This window comes from Aulonocara stuartgranti (assembly GCF_965226115.1).
Source record: "Aulonocara stuartgranti genome assembly, chromosome: 17".
Taxonomy (NCBI): Eukaryota; Metazoa; Chordata; class Actinopteri; order Cichliformes; family Cichlidae; genus Aulonocara; species Aulonocara stuartgranti.
The window spans coordinates 39,521,585-39,543,318 of record NC_138953.1 but is presented as its reverse complement, the minus strand read 5'-3'; the positions used below and the strand labels follow the sequence as shown (position 1 = coordinate 39,543,318).

At 44.0% G+C, this 21,734-nt stretch overlaps 2 protein-coding genes across 15 annotated transcripts in view; one reads left to right on the top strand and one right to left on the bottom strand.

The window, feature by feature from the left end:
* Positions 1-7,801, bottom strand: part of zap70 (zeta chain of T cell receptor associated protein kinase 70) — a 41,305-nt gene extending 33,504 nt beyond the window's left edge. The window contains exons 1-3 of one of the 5 annotated variants that reach the window (XM_082511212.1): positions 7,654-7,735; positions 5,409-5,514; positions 5,077-5,240 (exon numbers count right to left, since the gene is read on the bottom strand). In XM_082511212.1, coding sequence (XP_082367338.1) covers positions 5,077-5,184 — 108 coding nt within the window. In that variant the 5' untranslated portion in view covers positions 5,185-5,240; positions 5,409-5,514; positions 7,654-7,735. The other 4 variants (XM_082511211.1, XM_082511208.1, XM_082511210.1 and 1 more) reach the window with 4 other exon arrangements.
* Positions 1-21,734, top strand: part of adamts10 (ADAM metallopeptidase with thrombospondin type 1 motif, 10) — a 61,478-nt gene that overhangs the window by 17,185 nt on the left and 22,559 nt on the right. For 3 of the 10 annotated variants that reach the window (XM_082511193.1, XM_082511189.1, XM_082511191.1), the window contains 11 exons: positions 4,141-4,280; positions 4,363-4,572; positions 8,952-9,120; positions 9,561-9,763; positions 10,715-10,798; positions 12,330-12,475; positions 13,670-13,713; positions 14,196-14,301; positions 18,879-19,025; positions 19,213-19,354; positions 21,627-21,734. In XM_082511193.1, coding sequence (XP_082367319.1) covers positions 4,141-4,280; positions 4,363-4,572; positions 8,952-9,120; positions 9,561-9,763; positions 10,715-10,798; positions 12,330-12,475; positions 13,670-13,713; positions 14,196-14,301; positions 18,879-19,025; positions 19,213-19,354; positions 21,627-21,734 — 1,499 coding nt within the window. The other 7 variants (XM_082511192.1, XM_082511194.1, XM_082511190.1 and 4 more) reach the window with 7 other exon arrangements.

The following is a 21,734-nucleotide window of genomic DNA, read 5'->3' as shown; positions in this document are numbered from 1 at the left end:
GGTCTCGTTAATTTCTTCTATAGACACAAATTCTATCTGCTTTATTAGTACTTACATTTTCTGTCCAGGAGTTTTTCCTGTGCTTCAAACGTAGGGGAAATACCACCTGCCGGCTTACATGCTGTGCTTTACAAGAACAGGATGGATTTGTTGTGGGAAATCTAATGCTTTTCAGGAAGTTTGGGGGGAAAAATGCCAGTGGGGTGCCTCGATTGCCCACTGTAGGAGAGTCATGGCTAAAAGTAATAATGAGAATAAGAGCTATTTTGGTGAGTAAATAAGAAGTAACGGATGTTGCCGCTGATGCTCACTCTGAGAATTCAGGGTTTCATCTCATTTTCATTTCCAATGCTTCAGCTATAAAGCAGATATTAGGTATGCATCTGTGTGGATTGCAGTATGCTTTTAGGTTTAAGTTCTGTTTTTCCACCGACATTTCCCAGCCACTTCAGTGGGTATATTCCTACTGGGTCGGACGCCGTTTCACCTTCAAAGCTGCTTTAAAACATGGCACAGACCCAACCAGTTGCTGCAAACATTTCTCACAGATTTTGGTCCGTGTCGACATGACGGCATCGCACAGTTGGCGCAGATTTGTTGCCTGCATGTCCACGATGTGACTCTTTGGTTCTACACATACCCAAAGGTGCTGGACTGAGATTAGTGAGTGGATATTCGAGTTACTACTGCCTTACAATCAGCCTTCTTCCCCGTTCTGGTGCTCGGTTGCAATGCACTTACACTGTGTTGCATTTATAAGCTGTTGAACAGGTGTACCCAATGAAGTGGGAGGTAGTGTTGAAGTGTGTCTCCAAATAGTAAGCTTTTGGCACAGTGTCTATGTTGAAATACATCCAGGCAGTTGTTTATCTAAATGAAGGTCTAAGGAGCTTGGAAACAAAGCGACTGGACTTCTTTAAGTTTCTTTCAGCTTTAAGCTTCTATAAGTTACTTAAAGAAGTCCAGTCGCTTTGTTTCCAAGCTCCTAAGACTACCATGACCCGAATGAGTGAGAACCTACACAGGCATATGTACAGTGGGGCAAAAAAGTATTTAGTCAGCCACCGATTGTGCAAGTTCCCCCACTTAAAATGATGACAGAGGTCAGTAATTTGCACCAGAGGTACACTTCAACTGTGAGAGACAGAATGTGAAAAAAAATCCATGAATTCACATGGTAGGATTTGTAAAGAATTTATTCGTAAATCAGGGTGGAAAATAAGTATTTGGTCACCTCAAACAAGGAAAATCTCTGGCTCTCACAGACCTGTAACGTCTTCTGTAAGAAGCTTTTCTGTCCCCCACTCGTTACCTGTATGAATGGCACCTGTTTGAACTCATCATCTGTATAAAAGACACCTGTCCACAGCCTCAAACAGTCAGACTCCAAACTCCGCCATGGCCAAGACCAAAGAGCTTTCGAAGGACACCAGGAAAAGTATTGTAGACCTGCACCAGACTGGGAAGAGTGAATCTACAATAGGCAAGCAGCTTGGTGTGAAAAAATCAACTGTGGGAGCAATCATCAGAAAATGGAAGACATACAAGACCACTGATAATCTCCCTCGATCTGGGGCTCCACGCAAGATCTCATCCCGTGGGGTCAAAATGATCATGAGAACGGTGAGCAAAGATCCCAGAACCACACGGGGGGACCTGGTGAATGACCTGCAGAGAGCTGGGACCAAAGTAACAAAGGTCACCATCAGTAACACACTACAACGGCAGGGAATCAAATCCCGCAGTGCCAGACGTGTTCCGCTGCTGAAGCCAGTGCATGTCCAGGCCCGTCTGAAGTTTGCCAGAGAGCACATGGATGATACAGCAGAGGATTGGGAGAATGTCATGTGGTCAGATGAAACCAAAGTAGAACTTTTTGGTATAAACTCAACTCGTCGTGTTTGGAGGAAGAAGAATACTGAGTTGCATCCCAAGAACACCATACCTACTGTGAAGCATGGGGGTGGAAACATCATGCTATGGGGCTGTTTTTCTGCCAAGGGGACAGGACGACTGATCCGTGTTAAGGACAGAATGAATGGGGCCATGTATCGTGAGATTTTGAGCCAAAACCTCCTTCCATCAGTGAGAACTTTGAAGATGAAACGAGGCTGGGTCTTCCAACATGACAATGATCCAAAACACACCGCCCGGGCAACAAAGGAGTGGCTCCGTAAGAAGCATTTGAAAGTCCTGGAGTGGCCTAGCCAGTCTCCAGACCTCAACCCCATAGAAAATCTGTGGCGGGAGTTGAAAGTCCGTGTTGCTCGGCGACAGCCCCAAAACATCACTGCTCTCGAGAAGATCTGCATGGAGGAATGGGCCAAAATACCAGCTACTGTGTGTGCAAACCTGGTAAAGACCTATAGTAAACGTTTGACCTCTGTTATTGCCAACAAAGGTTATGTTACAAAGTATTGAGTTGTATTTCTGTTATTGACCAAATACTTATTTTCCACCCTGATTTACCAATAAATTCTTTACAAATCCGCCATGTGGATTCATGGATTTTTTTTTCACATTCTGTCTCTCACAGTTGACGTGTACCTCTGGTGCAAATTACTGACCTCTGTCATCATTTTAGGTGGGGGAACTTGCACAATCGGTGGCTGACTAAATACTTTTTTGCCCCACTGTAAATGATCAGATCTGTTAAGGAAAAACAGACTTTGACCCAGAATAAGTTTTTATAAAGCTGGTACATGCACTCTTAATGCAATGTTAATGTTGACTACAGTATAAAAAATATATCACTTGACTGTCTGTATTTAATGCACTGTCTGATTGGTTTCAGTAGCAGTATTCAATTTAATTCAGTTTTATTTCTACAGCGCCAAATCACAACAACAAAGTGCTTCTATATTGTGAGGTTGACCCTACAATAAAACGGAGAAAACCCCAAAATCTTGTGACCCCCTATGAGCAGCACTTTGGTGACAGTGGGGAGGAAAAACTCCCTTTTAACAGGAAGAAACCTCCGACAGAACCAGGCTCAGGGAGGGGCGGGGCCATCTGCTGCGACTGGTTGGTGTGAGAGAAGTACTGATATATAAATGAATTACTACTCACAGGGTGTTTTTGGACCGTTTAGCAGCCCAATGAAACAAGACGAGACCCAAACACTATGTAAGCTAAAAATCAGAGTTTACTAGGGAGCTGGATTTTATGGCAGAACATTAATAGACAGACGAAACAAGTTAGTATGACGCTGTGGCTGCAACACATTAGATAATCTTGCAGAGGAATACGGCAAAAAGCGATGTGGTAATGGGGTGCAGGTGTGCAGCTTGGTGTGGAGGTGCGATAATGAGGAAAAGTGGGAACACGCTGTTGGACAGGGAGGAGATGACAGACGGATAGATACCTGAAACATGTTTAGTCTCAATCTAATTTAGACTAAACACGAGGGCTGCGTCCTTTGTGTTGAAAGGGTGTTTTTTGCCGACACGGGGCTGGAAGATTAACCGTGAAATCTGAAATGCAGAAACTGCATTTGTGTTTTGGTTCCCACAGTTCGAAAGGCTCGAACGCCGGTTGTGTTTTGCACTAACGTTCCCATGTCACAAATACACTGCAGCCTCACAAAGTCTGTGTGAACGCAGTGTTTGTGCTGTAATTGCGCTGTTTATTCCAGGCACAGCTATCTGCTGCCTTCAGAGAGATTTTTCCTTTAAGTCTGTACCAGGGAGCTCTGATCTCTGGGTATTTACTCTGTGTGGGAAGGGGCCGCTTCTCCACCAAGCGAGACCAAAGGTTTAAGCTGGGCTCCTTTTGCTAGTGACCCTTCCCCGTTAGTAAGCTGACGCCGGCTGTTTGGAGCTGAGCGAGTTTGGACAATAAATCATTGCCGGCCTCTTGCACAGACAGGAAGTATACAGTTTCAAGGTAACCATGGGAACATCCTTATGGCCTTGTGAAGGAGGGGTACTTGGAGCGGAGGCCAAAAAGTCTGCAAGTTCCTCTTTTCCAACTGGGTTAGTCACTCAATAAAAAAGCCCATTGTGTGATTTAAAATAAGCAGCTCGCAAATCTTCCAGGTTTGTATTTTTTATTAGAGTCACTTGGAAGAAGCTGAATTTTGTCTTTATCTAGTTAAACTCTGGTGTTGATTTTACACTGTCTTTATTTCTCCCCTTCTAGCTGCTTTCCTATCCAGTCTAGGCCAGTATGAGATCGCCATCCCAGTACGTGTAGGACCCAGTGGCGAGATGCTGGACTCAAAAATGACTGAACACCACCAAAGAAGAAGGCGCAGCACTGAAGACAGGCTTCCTGACTCTGTATTATGCTTTTTTATGTAACTTTTTTAAAATTAAAAATACATATATTTATTAATTTCTTGTGCATCTTTCTGTCTATTAGCTCTTCTACCAGCTGTCGACATCCCGGAACAACTTCCTGCTCAACCTGACGCTACAGGGAAGCCTGCTGTCACGGCAGTTCCAGGTGGAGTACTGGAAGAGGGGTCGTTTAGCCTGGAGTCACCCTTACTCTCCTCATTGCCACTATGTGGGACACCTCCAAGACCAACCGCATTCCAGCAAAGTGGCCCTGAGCAACTGTAACGGCCTGGTAAGACTCGACCCTCCCGTTTAAATCCACAGCTCGTACACTGAGTGACGGCAGCAGCAGCAGATCCTGACATCAAAGCGTGACACTTTAGCAAACCTCGAGTCCTCGAGCAGCTCTAAACCTTATCTGAAAGGAAGAATTTATGCTACAAAAGAGACACTTTTCACTTTAAAAGATGACATCATTAATTGTGTCCAGTCCAGCGCTGCTACTGTAGACTTAAAGCTTTTTAAGGTGATTACCAGCAACTTTGTTAGGCGTACCTTTCAAGTGTGGTCCACTTGGTGCAAATATCTAATCAGCCAATCACACGTAAGCATACGATTTGCTGAAATTGTGGTGGAAATATGATTTAAGTGACTTTGAACGTGGCTGTTGGTGACAGACGAGCTGGTCTGAGTATTTCAGAAACTGCTGATCTGCTGGGATTTTCCCGCACAGCCATCCGTTTACAGAGAATGGTCAGAAAAGTTCCAGCGATCTGCATTTTTTGTGAGAAAATACCTCGTTGGGGTCAGTTGTCGATGCTTCATGTTGACCAGAAGGCAACAGCAACTCAAGTAACCGCTCGTTCCAAAGGAGGTATGCAGAAGAGCGTCTCTGATTGTGCATGTTGAAGCAGGCGGGCTGCGGCTGCAGAAGACCACACAGGTTGCCACCCCTGTCAGCTAAGACAGGAAACTGCAGCTGCAGTTCACACGGGCTCACCAGAATGATGATGATGATGATAGCAGACTGGAAAAACGTTGTCTGGTCTGATGAGTCCTGATTACTGCCGCCACATTCAAACATCAGTGTCAGACAGAAACAATACGAATCAGTCCGTCGATAAAAACCTTGTTCATGTCTTTATGGACTTCCACGGTGTTCCCATCTTCTTATGGTGCTTCCAGCAAGATGAGGGGCAACGTCACAAAGCTCAGATCATCTTAAACTGGTTTCCTGAAAATAAAGAAGAGTTCGCTGTACTCAAACGGGCTCCACAGTCACCAGTTTCAATACAATACAACACCTTTGGGATGTGATGGAACAGGACTGATCCGCAGCAGCTGTGTGATGCTATCACATCTGTATGAATTAAAATTTCCAGCACCTTGTTAAATCTGTGGAACAAAGATTTAAGATGTGTCTGAAGCCCTAAAAAAGTAGACGGTGGTGGGGTGGTGTCCAACCCAGTAGTGTAAAGAGTGTAATTAATGAAGTGTCTGGTTAGTTTATAATAATTGTATAAGAAATCCCTGACTATCAGTATTTCCATTCTGAGGATTTATGTTGTGTCATAGTGTAAAGTTGCTTGTGATAGATGGTTGCGAGGAAAAGGCAGTAATAAACTTTATTTAGACTTTTCTACCATTCAGTGGTCCAGTCCACTGCGGGGGCAACCTGCATGTGGCGAATAAAGCTGTTGACTGTTCTAAGTTACTAGAAGGTTTACAGAAAGAAATCAAAGTATATTAAAATCCCAGAGATTGATAAAAACCAATAAAACTAAAGATGGGTAAAAATCAAACACTCACTGTCACGTCTGCGAGGGCGGCGTGAGGAGGATGCGGACCCAAACACAGACAGTGGAGGCGGATCACCTCACTCTCAAAAATGTTTTAGTGCAACTTTGGTAGCTATGAAGCCGCACTTGATGGATTGTTGGAGCATCACGGCTACTGTAGTCAGGAGCCTCGAGGAGGAATCTGGGTCCTAAACTCCATCTCTTTCAGGTCCCAAAAACAAACGAACACTGCAGCATCACTGAGAGTTAAAACTGTCTAAATTCTTTCATCTTTAATAAAATGATCAGCGCTGCTGCTTTACCAGGTGTAACAATTAAGTTTAACATCCAGGCATCCATGAAAACAAAATTTAACAGAGTTAGAAGTTAGCAGGAAGTTAGCTCGCTAGCTTCCACCTAAACATGATATAGCATGTTCTGACTGAGAGATTTCTGAAAAAAATCAAACGTACAGCTCTGTTATCACTTCCAACATAAATGAAGACAGAAAACTAAACAGTGACGTTTGTAGGGTTACTGAAGTTGGGCTAGCTGGTATATAATGATGTGCTACGTGATCACTAGCTACACAGCTATGTTAGCATAGCATAAACAGTGAAGCTGGAGGATGAATGCTAACTTTTTTCCACTTGATAAAAGTTAAGATGAGGGTTCCCGATGGTTAGGGACAAATGCAATCGCATGGCAGGATGCTGTAAACGGACCAAACATCAGTCAGGAGAACAACTGAGATAATCCATCCACAATACGAGGTTAGTCATTCATATACTGCAACAACATGGGAATAGAGCAGCTGCAGAGAATTCAGCATCAATGAATCAATGGTAGGGAAGAGGAGGAAGCAAGAAGAATGAGCTGAGTAAAGTTTGACTTATCTGACTGTTTTGTTTTGATTAATGCGCCTTATTGTCCGATATGCCTTATGTACAAAAAATACGGTAACTAGATGTGGAACACAGGGAAGATGTAGCGACAGAGAACTTCAGGCCTGAGTATACAACACACGGGAGACACAGGGACATAGAGACAAGGGTGATTATACATGAAACATGGGACAAAAGCACAGAGTAAACATGGGAACAGAGACTAAACACTGAGGCAGGAAGGACTAAGACCACTAAGAATTCAAAGAATATTAAATGAGAATCTGAAACACTCAGTACTGTGACATTCACAGAGGCTTTTTACTTGTAATAAAAGTGTTTCAAGAAGAAAGTCAGAAAATAATTTTTTTTTAAGTGCCATTATGATCTCGGTGGTCAGACTTGTTTCACAGCGTGGAGGCTCTAAGCTTGCTCAACTTTGTTTGCTAGCCAAGACCTGGGTAGTAACCGGCAGTGCCCCATGCACTGATCTAAGTAATTGCCCAGGTGCACAAGGTGATAACAGCTCCTCCACCATTCTCAGGTTTACAGCAAATCAAGACAGCAGTAGTTACTTATATGAGGGTTAACATAGTGTCATGTCCAATAAATTTAATAACTGCAATCTGTTAAACGTCTACCTGTAACCTGCAGTGCGTCGTGCTCTGTAATGCTCGCTTTGATCTCTAGAAAGTGTAAATGACATCTTACAGCTGTCTGACGTGACCCTTAAAAGACACCGGATCCATTTCTCTTTCTTTTGAAGTCACCTCAGCCCTCCACGGCGGACGACTCACGCACACTCGTCGGCGGGTGAGAGCTCGTTCTCCTCTGCGCCCCGTTTCGTTGGATGAATTCATTCTGCTGTATTCACAGCGCTGTGTATCTGTGTATCCTCTCACTACAAACAGCAGACCCCAAAATAACAGTTGTATACGCAGCTGAGGATTAGACGTGTTCGCAAAGCGTTAATAAGCTGGACACGTAATCACTGTTAGTCAAACCAGCGTGAGCGCATTCACCGGCGAGCGGGCTGTGTGTCCAGAGGACCGTCACTAACTTTATTATGGGATTAAAAGCACTTTGAAAGCTGCCGCCGCCATTCGGGTGAGGAGACTCTCGCTCTGACCAAAGCCAACACATCTGAGCGGAATCAAAGGAAGTGTTAGTGTATCGCTCTCTCTGTCTCGCTCTCTCATTTTCCTCGCTCTCATTCACTCTTTCATGCTCTCATGTGTGCTCGTCTGTGTATGTGTGCACCGCCCAAAGGGCCCAACACAGACGGGACGATCGAGCTGTTTCCTGTGAAGTTTGAAGGTTCGCTAGCGTTGTTCACTTTCACCCAAATAATCTAAAGTGTGCCAAGAAAATACCCTGCGCACCATTAACGCCACCAGCAGGCTGACGGATTGCACCGTACAAGCAGGATGTGGAGGATGCTTGTGTTCGTTTACACTCCACCATCCGATGTTTTTCCAATCTGCTGTCGTCCGATCTCGAGGAGCCGGTGTGATCCGCATCCTCAGATTCCCGGCAGGTGTAGCACCTGTTGTGGTCGTCTGAAGCTGCCGCCCACCTTCTCCAAGGTTCAACGTGCTGCGCCATCATCTCTTCCTGTCAGCTGAAAGCAGTCTGACCGTCTGATCTCTGCTTTTCATCCAGAAAACATTTTCTCTTTTTAGACCATCCTCAGTAAACCTTAGGGATGGTTGTGACAATAGCAGGAGATCAGCAGTTTCTTAAACAATCCACGTTCAAAGTCACCTAAATCACCTTCAGCAGGTCGTCCTGGTCATGCTTGAGTTGCTGCCGTGTGACTGGCTGATTAGGCGTACCTAATAAAGTGTCCAGTGAGCATATTTTAGGCATAGGTATGTGAGCTTAACTGACTCATCTGTTTTCACTTTTTGAAAAGAGTTTCTCAGGAAAACACTCGCACTGTAAAGTCATCTGTGTGCCGTGATGGCAATCCTCATTTTATTCTATTCTTCAAATCTGTTTCTCTGCAGCAGGGGGTGATTGTTGCTGGGGGAGAGGAGTACCTGATTGAACCCCTTGTCTCACCAGATAACCAAACCGGGACAGAGAGCGAGGAGAGAGCAGAGGGGCGCCCCCATGTGGTTTATAAGCGGTCATCGCTCCGCCATCAGTACAAGGGCCAATCCTGCGGAGTCATTGGTGAGACGAGAGATATTCTGGTCTTTTTTAGTAGCGGCGTTAAGGTCCAGACCGGAGGAGTAAACATCCGCAGGCCAGTCTGTGCACCAGCCAGCAGCAGAAGGCTGCGGCTGTGTCTGCGTTCCCGGTTGTGATTAGGCGTGACCGAGTCTGTGTTACAGGGCGTTTGCTGAAAAAGCACAAGTATGTTTGGAAAGCCGCCGTTTGACAAATATAAGAAAAGAAAGATACTTTGTAAAGCTGCCCTTTAAAATCTGCCCTACGATTACGCAAAGTGTGTCGAGTGTTTCGTCTAATTGCTGTTATTGCTGTAATTATTATTAATCTGTGGTCAAATGATGGGAAAAGCGAGAGAATCTGTTTCCGATACAAAGCTGGATCAACTTGAGCTCTTTTCAACAGCACGCTGTCAAAATGTAAGATTGTGTGATCTGCCTCAGACGAGAAGCCGATGAAGGGCGCGTCGTGGTGGCAGCGGACGCTGAAGACGCCTCCTCATCACGTCGGCCGTGGCCAGCTGCCTCTGAAGCGTTCGGTCAGCCGGGAGCGCTACGTGGAGACGCTGGTAGTAGCTGATAAGATGATGGTGGGTTATCACGGCCGCAGGGACATCGAGCAATACATCCTGGCAGTCATGAATATTGTAAGTTTCACAACGCAAAAGCTTTCCTCTTCCTCTAATGAAAAAAGAAAAAAAACCAGCTTTCAGCGACTGACTGTCACATGGCTGTGATTTGGTGGCCTGGCGTCTTTCGAAGCAAAGAAGGAAATGTTATTCAGCTGATTAAAGGCGAGCTGGAAAGAACAGGGTCGTCTTCACTGACAGAAATAAGTCTCCAAGGCCGAGTCAGGCTTACGGGGGATGTATTATTAATGTTTATAGACAGAAAGAAAGAAAAACAAATGCGTAGCTGTTGCCTGATTTCTCCTCGGGGAGGCCACATGTTTTAGTCAGTGAGGCTTTCGTACGTGCAGTTAATCACTGGAAAACCGTACGCACGCGGGAAGGAATCGCTCTTGGTTCTTTAATACAGATTTGCTCTAAAAATAGTCCAGTTTCTTTTGGTTATACATTAAAGTCACTTAGCTGCATTCTTTTTGCCCTGGCTGCACAAATTATTCCCGACTTTCCAGGGTGATGATTTGGAAGGTCAGTGCTTAAGCTGTTGTACACGGAGAACACATTAGTGCTGCGTTTAATGTGAACGCCTAGCTAGAAAATGAAGACACAAGCATATAAGTGTATGGCTCTGGTCTGTTTAGATACAAAGCTCTCCTCTCCAGTGCAGTATGCTCTGACTTTCAAACCACCATATGGATGAAACCCTGGTTAAAATAAAAGCACCTGTTTATGCAGTCAGAGCGGCGGGATCTGTATTTGTATTCATCAAAGTCCCGTTTTCTCTCGTCCCCAGTGTGTTTTTTTTGTTTCTTTTTTTCGTTTGGGCTCCAGCGGGGAGAAATGACGGGAAAACATGTCTGTCATCTACAGAACATACGCTAACGATTGCCAGGAAAAAGCCCGCCGCGGTGTGCTCGGCTGTTCTATCAGCCGTTTTTAAGACTGGTCTTTTCTTGTTTCCCTGGAGGTCAGGTTGCCAAACTGTTCCAGGATTCTAGCCTGGGGAATGCAGTCAACATCGTGGTGACGCGGCTCATCCTGCTCATGGAAGACCAGGTAAGGTGCATGAATTACTGCTAATACTAATGCTTTGGTCCTACTCTTTCCACAGTGTGTCTTTTGTCCCGCCCCTTCCTGAGCCTGGCTCTGTCGGAGGCTTCTTCCTGTTAAAAGGGAGTTTTTCCTTCCCACTGTCGCCAACGTGCTTGCTCATAGGGGGTTTCTCTCTAATACTGTGTGGTCTTTACCTACAGGTAAAGTGCCTTGAGGTGATTTTGGCACTATATAAGTAAAACTTACTGTGACAGAATATACATAACTAACGGCTTTTATGATCCACTGGCAGCATGTGGTTTTTTGGTGCACTCAAAGGTTTAGTGGATTCTAGGCAGATAAACTTGAATTGATTGGCACCGAGCACATTTTCCCCCACTGATTATTTGAATAAATTAACTTTTGATTTGATATATTTCAGTTACATTTTACAAATTATTGCTTTGTGTGTACATCCATTAAAAAAAATACGATTGTAATAAGGGAAGAATGATCGACCTTTTCATCTAGGAGCACAATCAGGGGTAGAGTCACATGTTGAACAAGAGAAGGTGAACACAGAAGACGCACTCATGCTAGCATTTAGCTCAAGCCGCTGCCGATAATATGGCTGCAGACTCCTTTTCACGTGTATTATAACGCCAGCGAGTGACTGCAGGTCAGAAAAGATGCAGCTGCCGGAGACAGAGTCCACACCTGACCGCAGGGCAGGAGTTTAGCTCATAAAAAAGTGCATGACCTTACCAGCACAGCTCAGCAGACGACTGTGCCATGTGACTCTGTAGTAAACGACCTTATTAGCCTGCCATTAACAGTATGCGGTGAGACGTGTACCCGGCTCCGTTTTAAGGTTAACCTTGTAGCACTTTGACAAATGAATCATGCTGAATTAAAGGGGAATTACGGCGCTGCTTTGAGGTTTCCTCTGTGGCCGTCTTATTAGGGAACATTTATGATTCATGCTTTTCATAGTGCCTCAAAATTAGAGCCCGTAATTTAGTGCCAGGATATGTTCGTTATCTCACATGGTAGTGAAGTAAATGTTAGGGTCATTAGCGGTAGGCGAGTATTAGTGTTGTTATTCTTACTCCGTGGACCGTTGAGGTCGGGGCGGGATCGAGAGTGTTCTGTGCAAGCGCTCCTGCTGCCGTTTTCCAGGTCTGAATAGGCAAGCTGCCCCTGGAAAGGAAAATGAGGACAGCAGTAGGGCCAGAAATGAGGGACTGTGGGATAAGACAATTACTAGTTATGTCACCGCACACATTCCTGGGTTACGAGTTCTTGCCAGCTGTGGCCAGCAGAGCACTCCCTCCGCGCTTCTACATATCTTTTACAGGATTGAGGGACTAAGATGCAATGCTGCGGTGGAAAAATGCCTCAATCGCTGCAATAAAGGAAGACGGGGTTATTATAGCATTGTTGTAATTGTTGTTGATGTTGGAATAACTTCACATTAAGTATCTTTCGTTCATTCCTGAAGCTGATTGTTTTGTGTTTAAACAAAGGAAGTGCTTCTGTTGTCTGTCCCCACCAGCCCACACTGGAGATCAACCATCATGCGGGGAAGTCTTTAGACAGCTTCTGCAAGTGGCAGAAAACCATCCAGCACCGCAGCAGCTACGGGAACGCCATACCTGACAACGGCATTGCTCATCACGACACCGCCGTGCTCATCACCAGGTCGGAAACCTCGAAAAGAAAAACCTGTCCTGCGGGAATGTCCGCTTGTGACCCTCGTAGGAACAAATAACCTCAATTAAGAGTCAACAGAATCAGTCATGTGTTGAAAACTAAATATAGTAAGGTTGGCCCAGCCAGTAAGACCTGACCAGGAGAGCTGGGCTGTCCAGTTCAGGCGCCACACAGTTCAGCACCTGATCAGACAGTGACACCGAGATGATCCGCCTCCTCCTCCGAGTTCACTGGATCTCATGGATGGATTTAATGTGCTATCAAGTCCTGACAGGCTGAATTTGACGCGGCTCCCTCGATTAACTCGTCTTAAACGACAGCATGTAGTCCGAGTGTTGCCCGACACTGAAGATTGTTTTTAACTTCTCTTCATTCCACTTTTCCTGAACCGGTGTTTTGGCATCGCTCCGCTTAAGGGATGGGGGAAATTTATACAGTATAGCTTTTTGCAAACTGATACAGACTCTGTGCAAGTCAACATTTATGGCAGGCATGAGTGTTCGTATGCTTACAATCTCATTTTTGCAGCCCCCAAAAAAGGGAGATAAAACAAATACTGACATAGTTTAACTTTGGGGGGAAAAAGGTGATGAATCATAGTTTACGTTATTTGAATACTCGCATTTAATGCACAAAATGCAGACACCAGTGGCAGATGCATGTTAAGTAAAAACAAAAAAAACACTGGTGCTATTGACTCAGGAATGTGCAACAGTGAACAGCACGGCCACGGTTTGGTCAGAGTCATCTGAACGCACTTGTGCTTGGGCAGCGCTGCCACAAATACTTTCCTATTCTGTGCAAAAGAATGTGCCACGAACTCGAGCTGCGGGAGGTTAGCGTTGGCGAGGGGAGGTGGGGCGTGAAAGCAGATAAATGTCACAACTTTTTTGAGATGCGGTCTTGGTGGCGGCTTGGTGAGAACAGCTCGGTTTTACAGCAGCATTTATCAAGCGGGGATGGAAGCTGTTCAGACGCGATGACACCGCAGTGACCGTCCGCGGTTTCCGCCTATTGTTCTTTTAAAACTTTATCCGTCTGCTGTCGCTACTGTGTGCATGTGTGACTACGCTGCGTGTCCAAGTGTGTTCACATGTATCTTAAGCAGCAGCTGATGCAGTTTCTGCACCTTGTTGTGTACGACTGTCAAACCTCCTTTTTGTTTTTCCTCACGTCTTGCAGGTATGACATCTGCATCCAAAAAAACAAGCCCTGTGAAACTCTAGGTAACCTTCCATCACACGTGACCACAAACTTCCATATTTCTGATCCCGCTGACTCTTTCTCCTAGCCCTGACCGTCACAGCTTCATGCTTCCTCCCAACCGTAACCATAAACGTAACCCTACACCTTCTTCCATCCTTAACTCTGAAATCAGTTACTCATCTGAGAATAATTTCAAGGGTCCCACCCAGTGTGCTCTTACTTTCCAAAGAGTTGCAGGTTTGACGTTAAAAAAAGTGTGCATGCATGTTTAAAGTTCTTACATGCTCAAGAAGGTGCGATGCAAATGATGTGCATCTGTGTACTTTTACACTCTGCATGTTTACTGATAACAACGCACGCTTTACTAAAAGCAGAGTTGGCAAAATAGTGAGCTGCGGCTGCTGGGAACATCATCCTTTCTCTCAGTTGGGATTCTCATTCGGTTCGTGTGCTTGCTTCAGAGTAGAGTTGTTTTTTATATTCATAGAGTGCATTTCTGCAGGTCTGGCTCCGGTAGGAGGGATGTGTGAGCCAGAGAGGAGCTGCAGCATCAACGAGGACATCGGCCTGGGGACGGCCTTCACTATCGCCCATGAGATTGGACACACGTGAGTAACAAACGCACGCACGCTCTCATTTTTAATTTCCTGGACACATTTGCAGATGTTGCACAAAAAAAAGAGACTTCTGTTTGATATCATCTCATCGCTGTGCAACATCGTTTACTTGTATTTCTAATATAATTACTCTGGCTCGATAAAAATCTGTCGAATGATAGGAAAATCCCGCAAGTTTGTGAATTCCAGGACAAATTCATCTTCGCCACAGAGGCAGGAGCGTTGCAGAGCTCGAGGTGTCAGACAGCAGAAGAATTACAAATATTCCTTCAGTTTCGATGCTGCTGGCCACAGACGGCAGCGTCGTTTCCAGAATATACGGCCTTTGCAAATATTAAACCGGCTGCCAACTCGATGAGTAGATCCATCGCAGCTGTCCGTGAAACAAGACTTAAACATGGGTTTGAAGCTGTCTGGGATTTAAAGGAATTGATTTATAGCGATGCTGAAATGTCTTTCAACCACCATCCCACGAAAATGCCGTATAAATGTGTCAGCCTTGTTTCAAAGTATGCGTTGGGGGGTTGTGTTATAAACCTCCGGAAACGGGGTCAAAATCCACAAGTGTTTCTTTTAGAAATCGAGCACCGAGGCCACGGGTAAGTGCTTCACACGTGATGACAAACATCTGTTCTTTAAATAAAAAAGACGCACAATCTGTGATCCGTGAACTAGACCTGGTTGTCCTTCCTGAAACGTGAAATGTCCCTTCGGGGTGTTTCTGATCTTCTGCTGGGGACCGAGTCTCGAACATCACGAGTCAAATCCATCAGTAAGAACGCTGAACGTCGTTCCTTTGCATCCCAGTGAAATCCGCTCACGAGCGGGAGTACAATTCTGTCTCAACATCTGTTACTGTTGTATCCTTCAGCAATTCACCGTCCCGTTCATTTATGTATGAAAATAGCATCGAGAAGTATTCGTGCAGATGGTGGATCCATCAGGGTTCTGCTTTCCTAATGGTTAACACAGGTCTTTGTTTTTTAAAGCACCCAAACCCTGAGGGTACCTTGTCAACATGACTAATTAATGTATATATATGCACACATGAGGGTGCACACATGAGGGTGCACACATGAGCGTGCACACATGAGCGTGCACACATGAGCGTGCACACATGAGGGGACCAAACACGAATGACTCTGCAGGGAGGTGGAACGTTTTGAGAACAAACGCAGCTACTGAGAGTGATATCGCTGCCTGCCATGGACTCCTTTGCTTCTTGTACGTGACTCTGAGGTTACAGCTGTTAATCAAATACAGTAAAGCAAACAATTAATTACGTTTTTGTGAAATCTTAGAGATTCAAACATTGCATTGTAAAATTTTGTGCATAAATTACAAAGATCTTCAGCATGCAAGCGTACTGACTTTGCTGATTAATCTTATTACTTACTTATCTTATTTTCAAGAATAATTCAAAAATTCTTTGCTGAAAGAAACCTCAGGAATGAAAATATGCCCGCCGTTAGGAGTACGAGGAAGTGTCGCCTTTTATGTATCAGGACATCCTGAGAAAATGAGGTAAATATGATCTACGATGAACAATAAGTCATGACATATTACACCGTGTCATTATTCGTTTAACAAAAAGCCAACCCTAACCCTGACTAGAGCGTGAGTAGCACTTGATGAACTGATCGTCAGCAAGTGTGAGCGCCTCCAAAGAAGCAGAAGTTCTGTCAGTTTGCTGGTCTGCAGACATCAGCAATGAGGATTCACAGGGTGATTTCCAAGAACGTGAAAAACATTCATGACTAGGGCTGCTCGATTATGGCAAAAATGATAATCACGATTATTTTCACTGAAATTGAGATCACGATTATTTGACGATATTTATTTAACCCTTTAAGATCTACCATAGAACCAAGTCCGCCAGAGCTTATATTATTTTTTTTTTACATGCTGTAGTGCCATTTGTGGGAGCATTTCAAGTTGCTATACATCAATATAACTGTTATAGCCTATATTTTAAAAATGTGTATGTATTAAGTCCATAGTAACTACATTAATTGCAAAAAAGTGCAATAAACTACAAAAAAATTGAAAATCGTTTTGGTTTTGTTTACATATATTTCTACTTGGAGAAATTTAAGAAGTTTATCCCTCAAAACTTTAAATACAAAAAAGTTGCAAAAAATAGTTTCCCACCACAGGAAATTTATTTTGAGTGTCTTCATAGTTTTATTTTGGAGATACAGCAATTTTTATATACACTGCAGGAAAAACAAAAAAAACAATCCTATGATGCAAATTTGCAAAGAATGTGCATGTGCATCAAAATAAACTATTTCCAGCAGTGCAATTCGAGTTCTAAGGCCTACAAGTAAAAAACTACATTTTCCGCGAAAATGACGTCACTTGCGATAGTTCACGTTGACGTCTTTTTCACTGTGGGAAGTGTTACGAACAGCTGATCGGATCGGCAAAGCGTGTTTCTGGAATATTATGTTTTTGTTCCTGCAAGCGCTTTTTATGCACTTTTTGCAAAGCTATATGTGGAAGGAAACCGTGACCGAGGACAAGCTGATGGCATAAGATGTAAGTACAACTCCTCCGGTTTCATATGGAGAAAAAATTATTGTGCTAGCTTAGCGGTTCAGGTTCTACAGGGATTTAACAATAGTTACACAAAACGAGCATGCTGCTCTGACCGGCTTTAAAGGGTTAACAATAACAATGTATTGAATAATGACTTTAAAAAATAATATAAAATAGTGTGCAAATACTGATAACAGTGCAAATGTTTGCAATATAAGAAATAAATGAAAAATGTAAACTTTGCAGTGTTGCTCTGTGGTGCAGCTACGACACCATAGCAAAGTTTACACACTGTGTCTACTTGATCCACGTCTGACTCCGCGAACCCATAATGTTTCCACACCACTGAAGGTTTTTTTTTTTTTACCTCTCTTTTCAACCAACGGCAGTCACTCTCCTCTCCAAATAACTTCTGCTTAGCTTTCCGAGCTTCCTTCGGGTCCTCTTAAGTATTCGAAATGCAGAGCAGTGCGCTTGATTTGCCACACGGAGCAGCGCGAGAGTAAAGCATGAGGGAGGGGCTAATAATCGGCTCAGTCATTTTTAATGATCGTTGAAAGCCCAGATCGTAATCGTGATTAAAATTCGATTAATTGAGCAGCCCTATTCATGACAGTTGTCAGTCAAAAACCCCGAGAGCTCGATATCAGACTCCACAGGCCTCAGTAAGCATGCTAAATGCTAAAGTTCAGTACAATCCAGTAGAAAAAGCCTGTTTGGAAGGGTTGCCAGCACAAAGCCTCTTCTCGCCAAAAGAAGACGGCAGCACGGCTTAAGTTTGCAAAGTTACATCTGAAGAGGCGGCAAGACTTTAAGAGCGAAGTCCTTTGAACAGACCAGAGTGGAGATGTTTGACTGTAATGCTCAGCTGCCAGAGGCTCTTTACAGTCATTGAGCAAACCATGAACTCGTCTTCTGAAGTCATCATTGGTTCATGAATCAGGACGATTATACCGAACACAGCAGCACATCTACAGCAGACCCACATGGAAAAGAAATAGTAAAAACTTACATGATCTACTCATGAAAGTGGCCACTTTCTCATTACTTTCATATATTGTTTTAGTATCCAAAACATACAAGTTTCATTTATATAATTTTTAAGGATCTTGTATCTGTTTTCACTCTTGTATGCTTTTCATACAAGTTTCACACAAGACAGATACAAACTTTAGAAGATTTATCTTTTCCATGTGGGGAATGCCTAAGAAAACGAAGTAATCGAGTACTGCGACGGCCCAGTCAGAGTGAGATTGGGGAGTCAAATGATGCGAGATACTCGATAGAGTCACAGGAAACAATAATAAGTTATCGCTGCTAAAGCTTCTGCAAGCTTCTGAATCGAGAGGCGTGCTTAGTTTTTCTCACGCTGCTTCTGAATTTCAGCTTTTAGTTTGTTGTTATGTAAAATATCAAAATCCGTTCATACGTCTGGGGTTGCATTTCAATAATTTTCTGATGATATTTCTTTAATCACGTCTTGATGTGTAAAATCTTTGACTTGACAAAAGGCGTGTTTTCTTTTTCCAGGCGAAAGCATTTAATACTAGAGTAACAAATCCTCACAAATTTCCTTAGAAATTGATTATAAAAGTAACCTAATTAGAAAGGCAGCTCTCAACTTGACCCCGTGTGACACAAAATTGGCCGTTTTGTTGTTATTCAAACATAATAACACGAGAGTTAAGACGTTAAGCCCCTTTAAAGCCGTACAGATGTGCCTTTATGAGGTGTAAATCAGTCCCAGACTCGATGTCCAATAAAACAACAACACCACCAGGGTACCAGGTTCTCCTGGAGACCGCTGTCCTAAGATGATACTAATGAAACATCTGGTGGGATTTTTTTGATAGATGGAAAGTGGACGTGTCAGACAGCTGTGGACTGTAATCTTTCACATGTCTGTTCTTTAGATCCCTCTCGGTTATCAACAGTGATCTTTTTTCCACTGTCCCCGTCGCTGCTGCAGGGATTATTACCGTCCACATGGCCTCAAAGTGTTGTCACTGTATCATCATGGGCTTTAGGTTTGGGATGAACCATGACGGCATGGGGAACGCCTGCGGGCCCCGCAGCCAGGAGACTGCCAAGCTGATGGCTGACCACATCACCATGAAGACAAATCCGTTCATCTGGTCCGCCTGCAGCCGGGATTACATCACCAGCTTCCTGGAGTGAGTCAGATTATCTGCAGCGGTGTAAATCATTTGTAAATGTGAGGGTTGAGGAAGGAACGGTCTCACGAAGACTGGTGTAAAATGTCTGATGGTCAGAGAAACATCCGAGTCGCAGACGGAGCAGGAAAACTTACCGCAGCCCGTTTAGTGTTTTTTCTTTCTGTCTCCTCGTTTGCACCTGTAGCTCAGGTATGGGCTCCTGCCTGAACAACGTCCCGCCAAAGCAGGAGTTTGTGTACCCCACCACAGCGCCAGGTCAGGCCTACGATGCAGACGAACAGTGCCGCTTTCAGTACGGCGTCAGGTCTCGACAGTGCAAATACGCGGTGGGTATATTTTCTTATCTTTCGCTCAACTTTTACAGAATTTTTCAATATTCATATTTTTTTCTTACAGTATATTTTCTGAAAAGATCCACGGACAAACGTTTAAGTGATGTCTGTCGTTTTTATTGTTTCTGCCACTGGAGAGAAAAAAGATTTCATGTTAGTGTGTTGAAAAACTTTACATTACCTCCAATTTGCTATGGGTGGTCTTCAGACTTGTCGATATACCGTGACATGAGTACCGAGGTTGGCTTTGACCTTCATTGTCAAACTGCACGACTACACCTTAAAAGTTTTTCCAGCTTGGAGATTTCAGCCTATTCTGTTCCAACCATGTGAGTAAATGTAATTAAATACACCATTATGGTATGTAACACTCTAAGGTCAAAGGTCAGTGTCAAACAAATTAGGAAATGTCTTTACAATGACACAGGAAGATGAATATACTACACTAGACACTACACCAAGCTGGAGAGGTTATATCTCTTGGCTGGCCTGGGAACATCTCGGACTTTCCCTGGAGAAGCTGGAGTAGGTCCGGGCTCTGCTCAGGGTGCTGTCCCCGCGACCCTGGATAAGCGGCATGGACAGATTTTCATATAACATCAGCATAAAACGTCCAAGTTTTAGAATTGCCCTTTGGGGGTAGTCGAGTTCAACATAACGACCCAAAAATTTTCAACTCTGCAAAAGTGGCATAAACAGGCATCCATATAATTGCACTTTCATGCTGCGTTAGTGATAGTATTTAACCTGTCTTAAGTATCCCTGCTGTTATAGACAATTATGAATGCAGCAGGAGACCCATCGAGAGGCAGAAAGGAGCAGTTTGTTGCAATGCAGTCGTCATCAATAACAAACACGCAGCACACTTTTTGTTTTTAGGCCCTTTTAAGTTTCCGCCCTTGAGGTGTATGCAGTGCCTCGAACACCTTGGTTGACACAGTTATATGTGTTTAAAGCTGGAGAGGATCCAACATGTGGCACAGGAAGTATAGGATACAAACAAAGGAAGCTTTAATAGCTGAATAATAATCCAAGAAACACAAAAGTCACAGTGGGATCAAAAGTCCACAAACATGGAAAACCAATAAAATCCACAAAGAAACTTAAATCTCAATGGAAATAAACAGTTTTTGCATAATTAAGATTAAGGAACTGACCTCCAGCCCATTGTTCCTTCAGTGGTGCTGGTTTCAGTCATTATGCAGATGTCCTGTTTATAAGGTTGAAACCTGCAGTCAGCTGAGACTGAAGACGTCACCTGATGATGACGAAACATTTCTCCCACTGAAAACATCCAGATGAACAGAATCAACCTTTGGAGAAATAAACAGGTTAGCACCCGTGGGACACACCAGCCTGTACGCAGGAAAACTACAGGTGAAAACAATCAGGTGAATCAGGGGAGACGGACAGGAAGCAGAACTGAACAAATGAACCCTTCAAAGTAAAACAGGACAATCCCACAGACACGGGTATGAACACTAGCACTTAACAGGGGGACGCAGGGGGGCCGGAGCGTAAACAAATACACGGGAAACCATTAATAATACAGTCAGCTATAATAAACCAAGACAAACTAAAAACCAGTGCATCGTATAAACAAACAGCCTCAAACCGAGACCCAACGAGTGCAGGAAAGCACAACGGGAACTCTCCAAATCCAACAAACACAAAAACCAGAACCTTAAACAGCAGAATAATAAGACTGAGACGAGTATCCAGAATCTGAGAGCAAAACATCTCCACATCCCACATGTGGTGCCCACCATAACACCCACACACACTTTCTCCCTCTGCCAGCCTTTACAGTCAGCTAATCCTTGTGGACTGGTGTTGTTTAAACAACGAGCCTCACTTTCTTTCACCGTGCGTCCATTCGCAGGCGCCTTTCAAATCTCCTTACAAATCTGTGATGTGAAACATCGTACCTTCGCTTAATAGCATCCACTTTATTGCACGGTCAAGTTTTACGGAGCCGGGTTCAGAGTGAGCGGACATCTGGAACAGCAAACTGCTTTATAGACTCGTTATTATTGATAGTACGCGGTCAGAGCACGTGTACACAGTAAAACATAACCCCCACCGCCAGGTGTTGGAGGCACTGCTACAGAGGGAGAAGAGAGGAAGGTGAACAAGACACACATCTGCTCTCACGTCTGGGTTTTGACCGTCAGGTTGTCTCGCTTTATGCTTTCTTTTCTTTTATCGCACGTCTCGCCGTCTCAAATGTTTTTTTCTTTGTACTCTCTTTCATTCACACACACAGGAAGTCTGCAGTGAACTTTGGTGCATGAGTAAGAGCAACCGTTGTATCACAACCAGCATTCCCGCTGCAGAGGGAACCATCTGTCAGACCAACACCATAGAGAAAGGG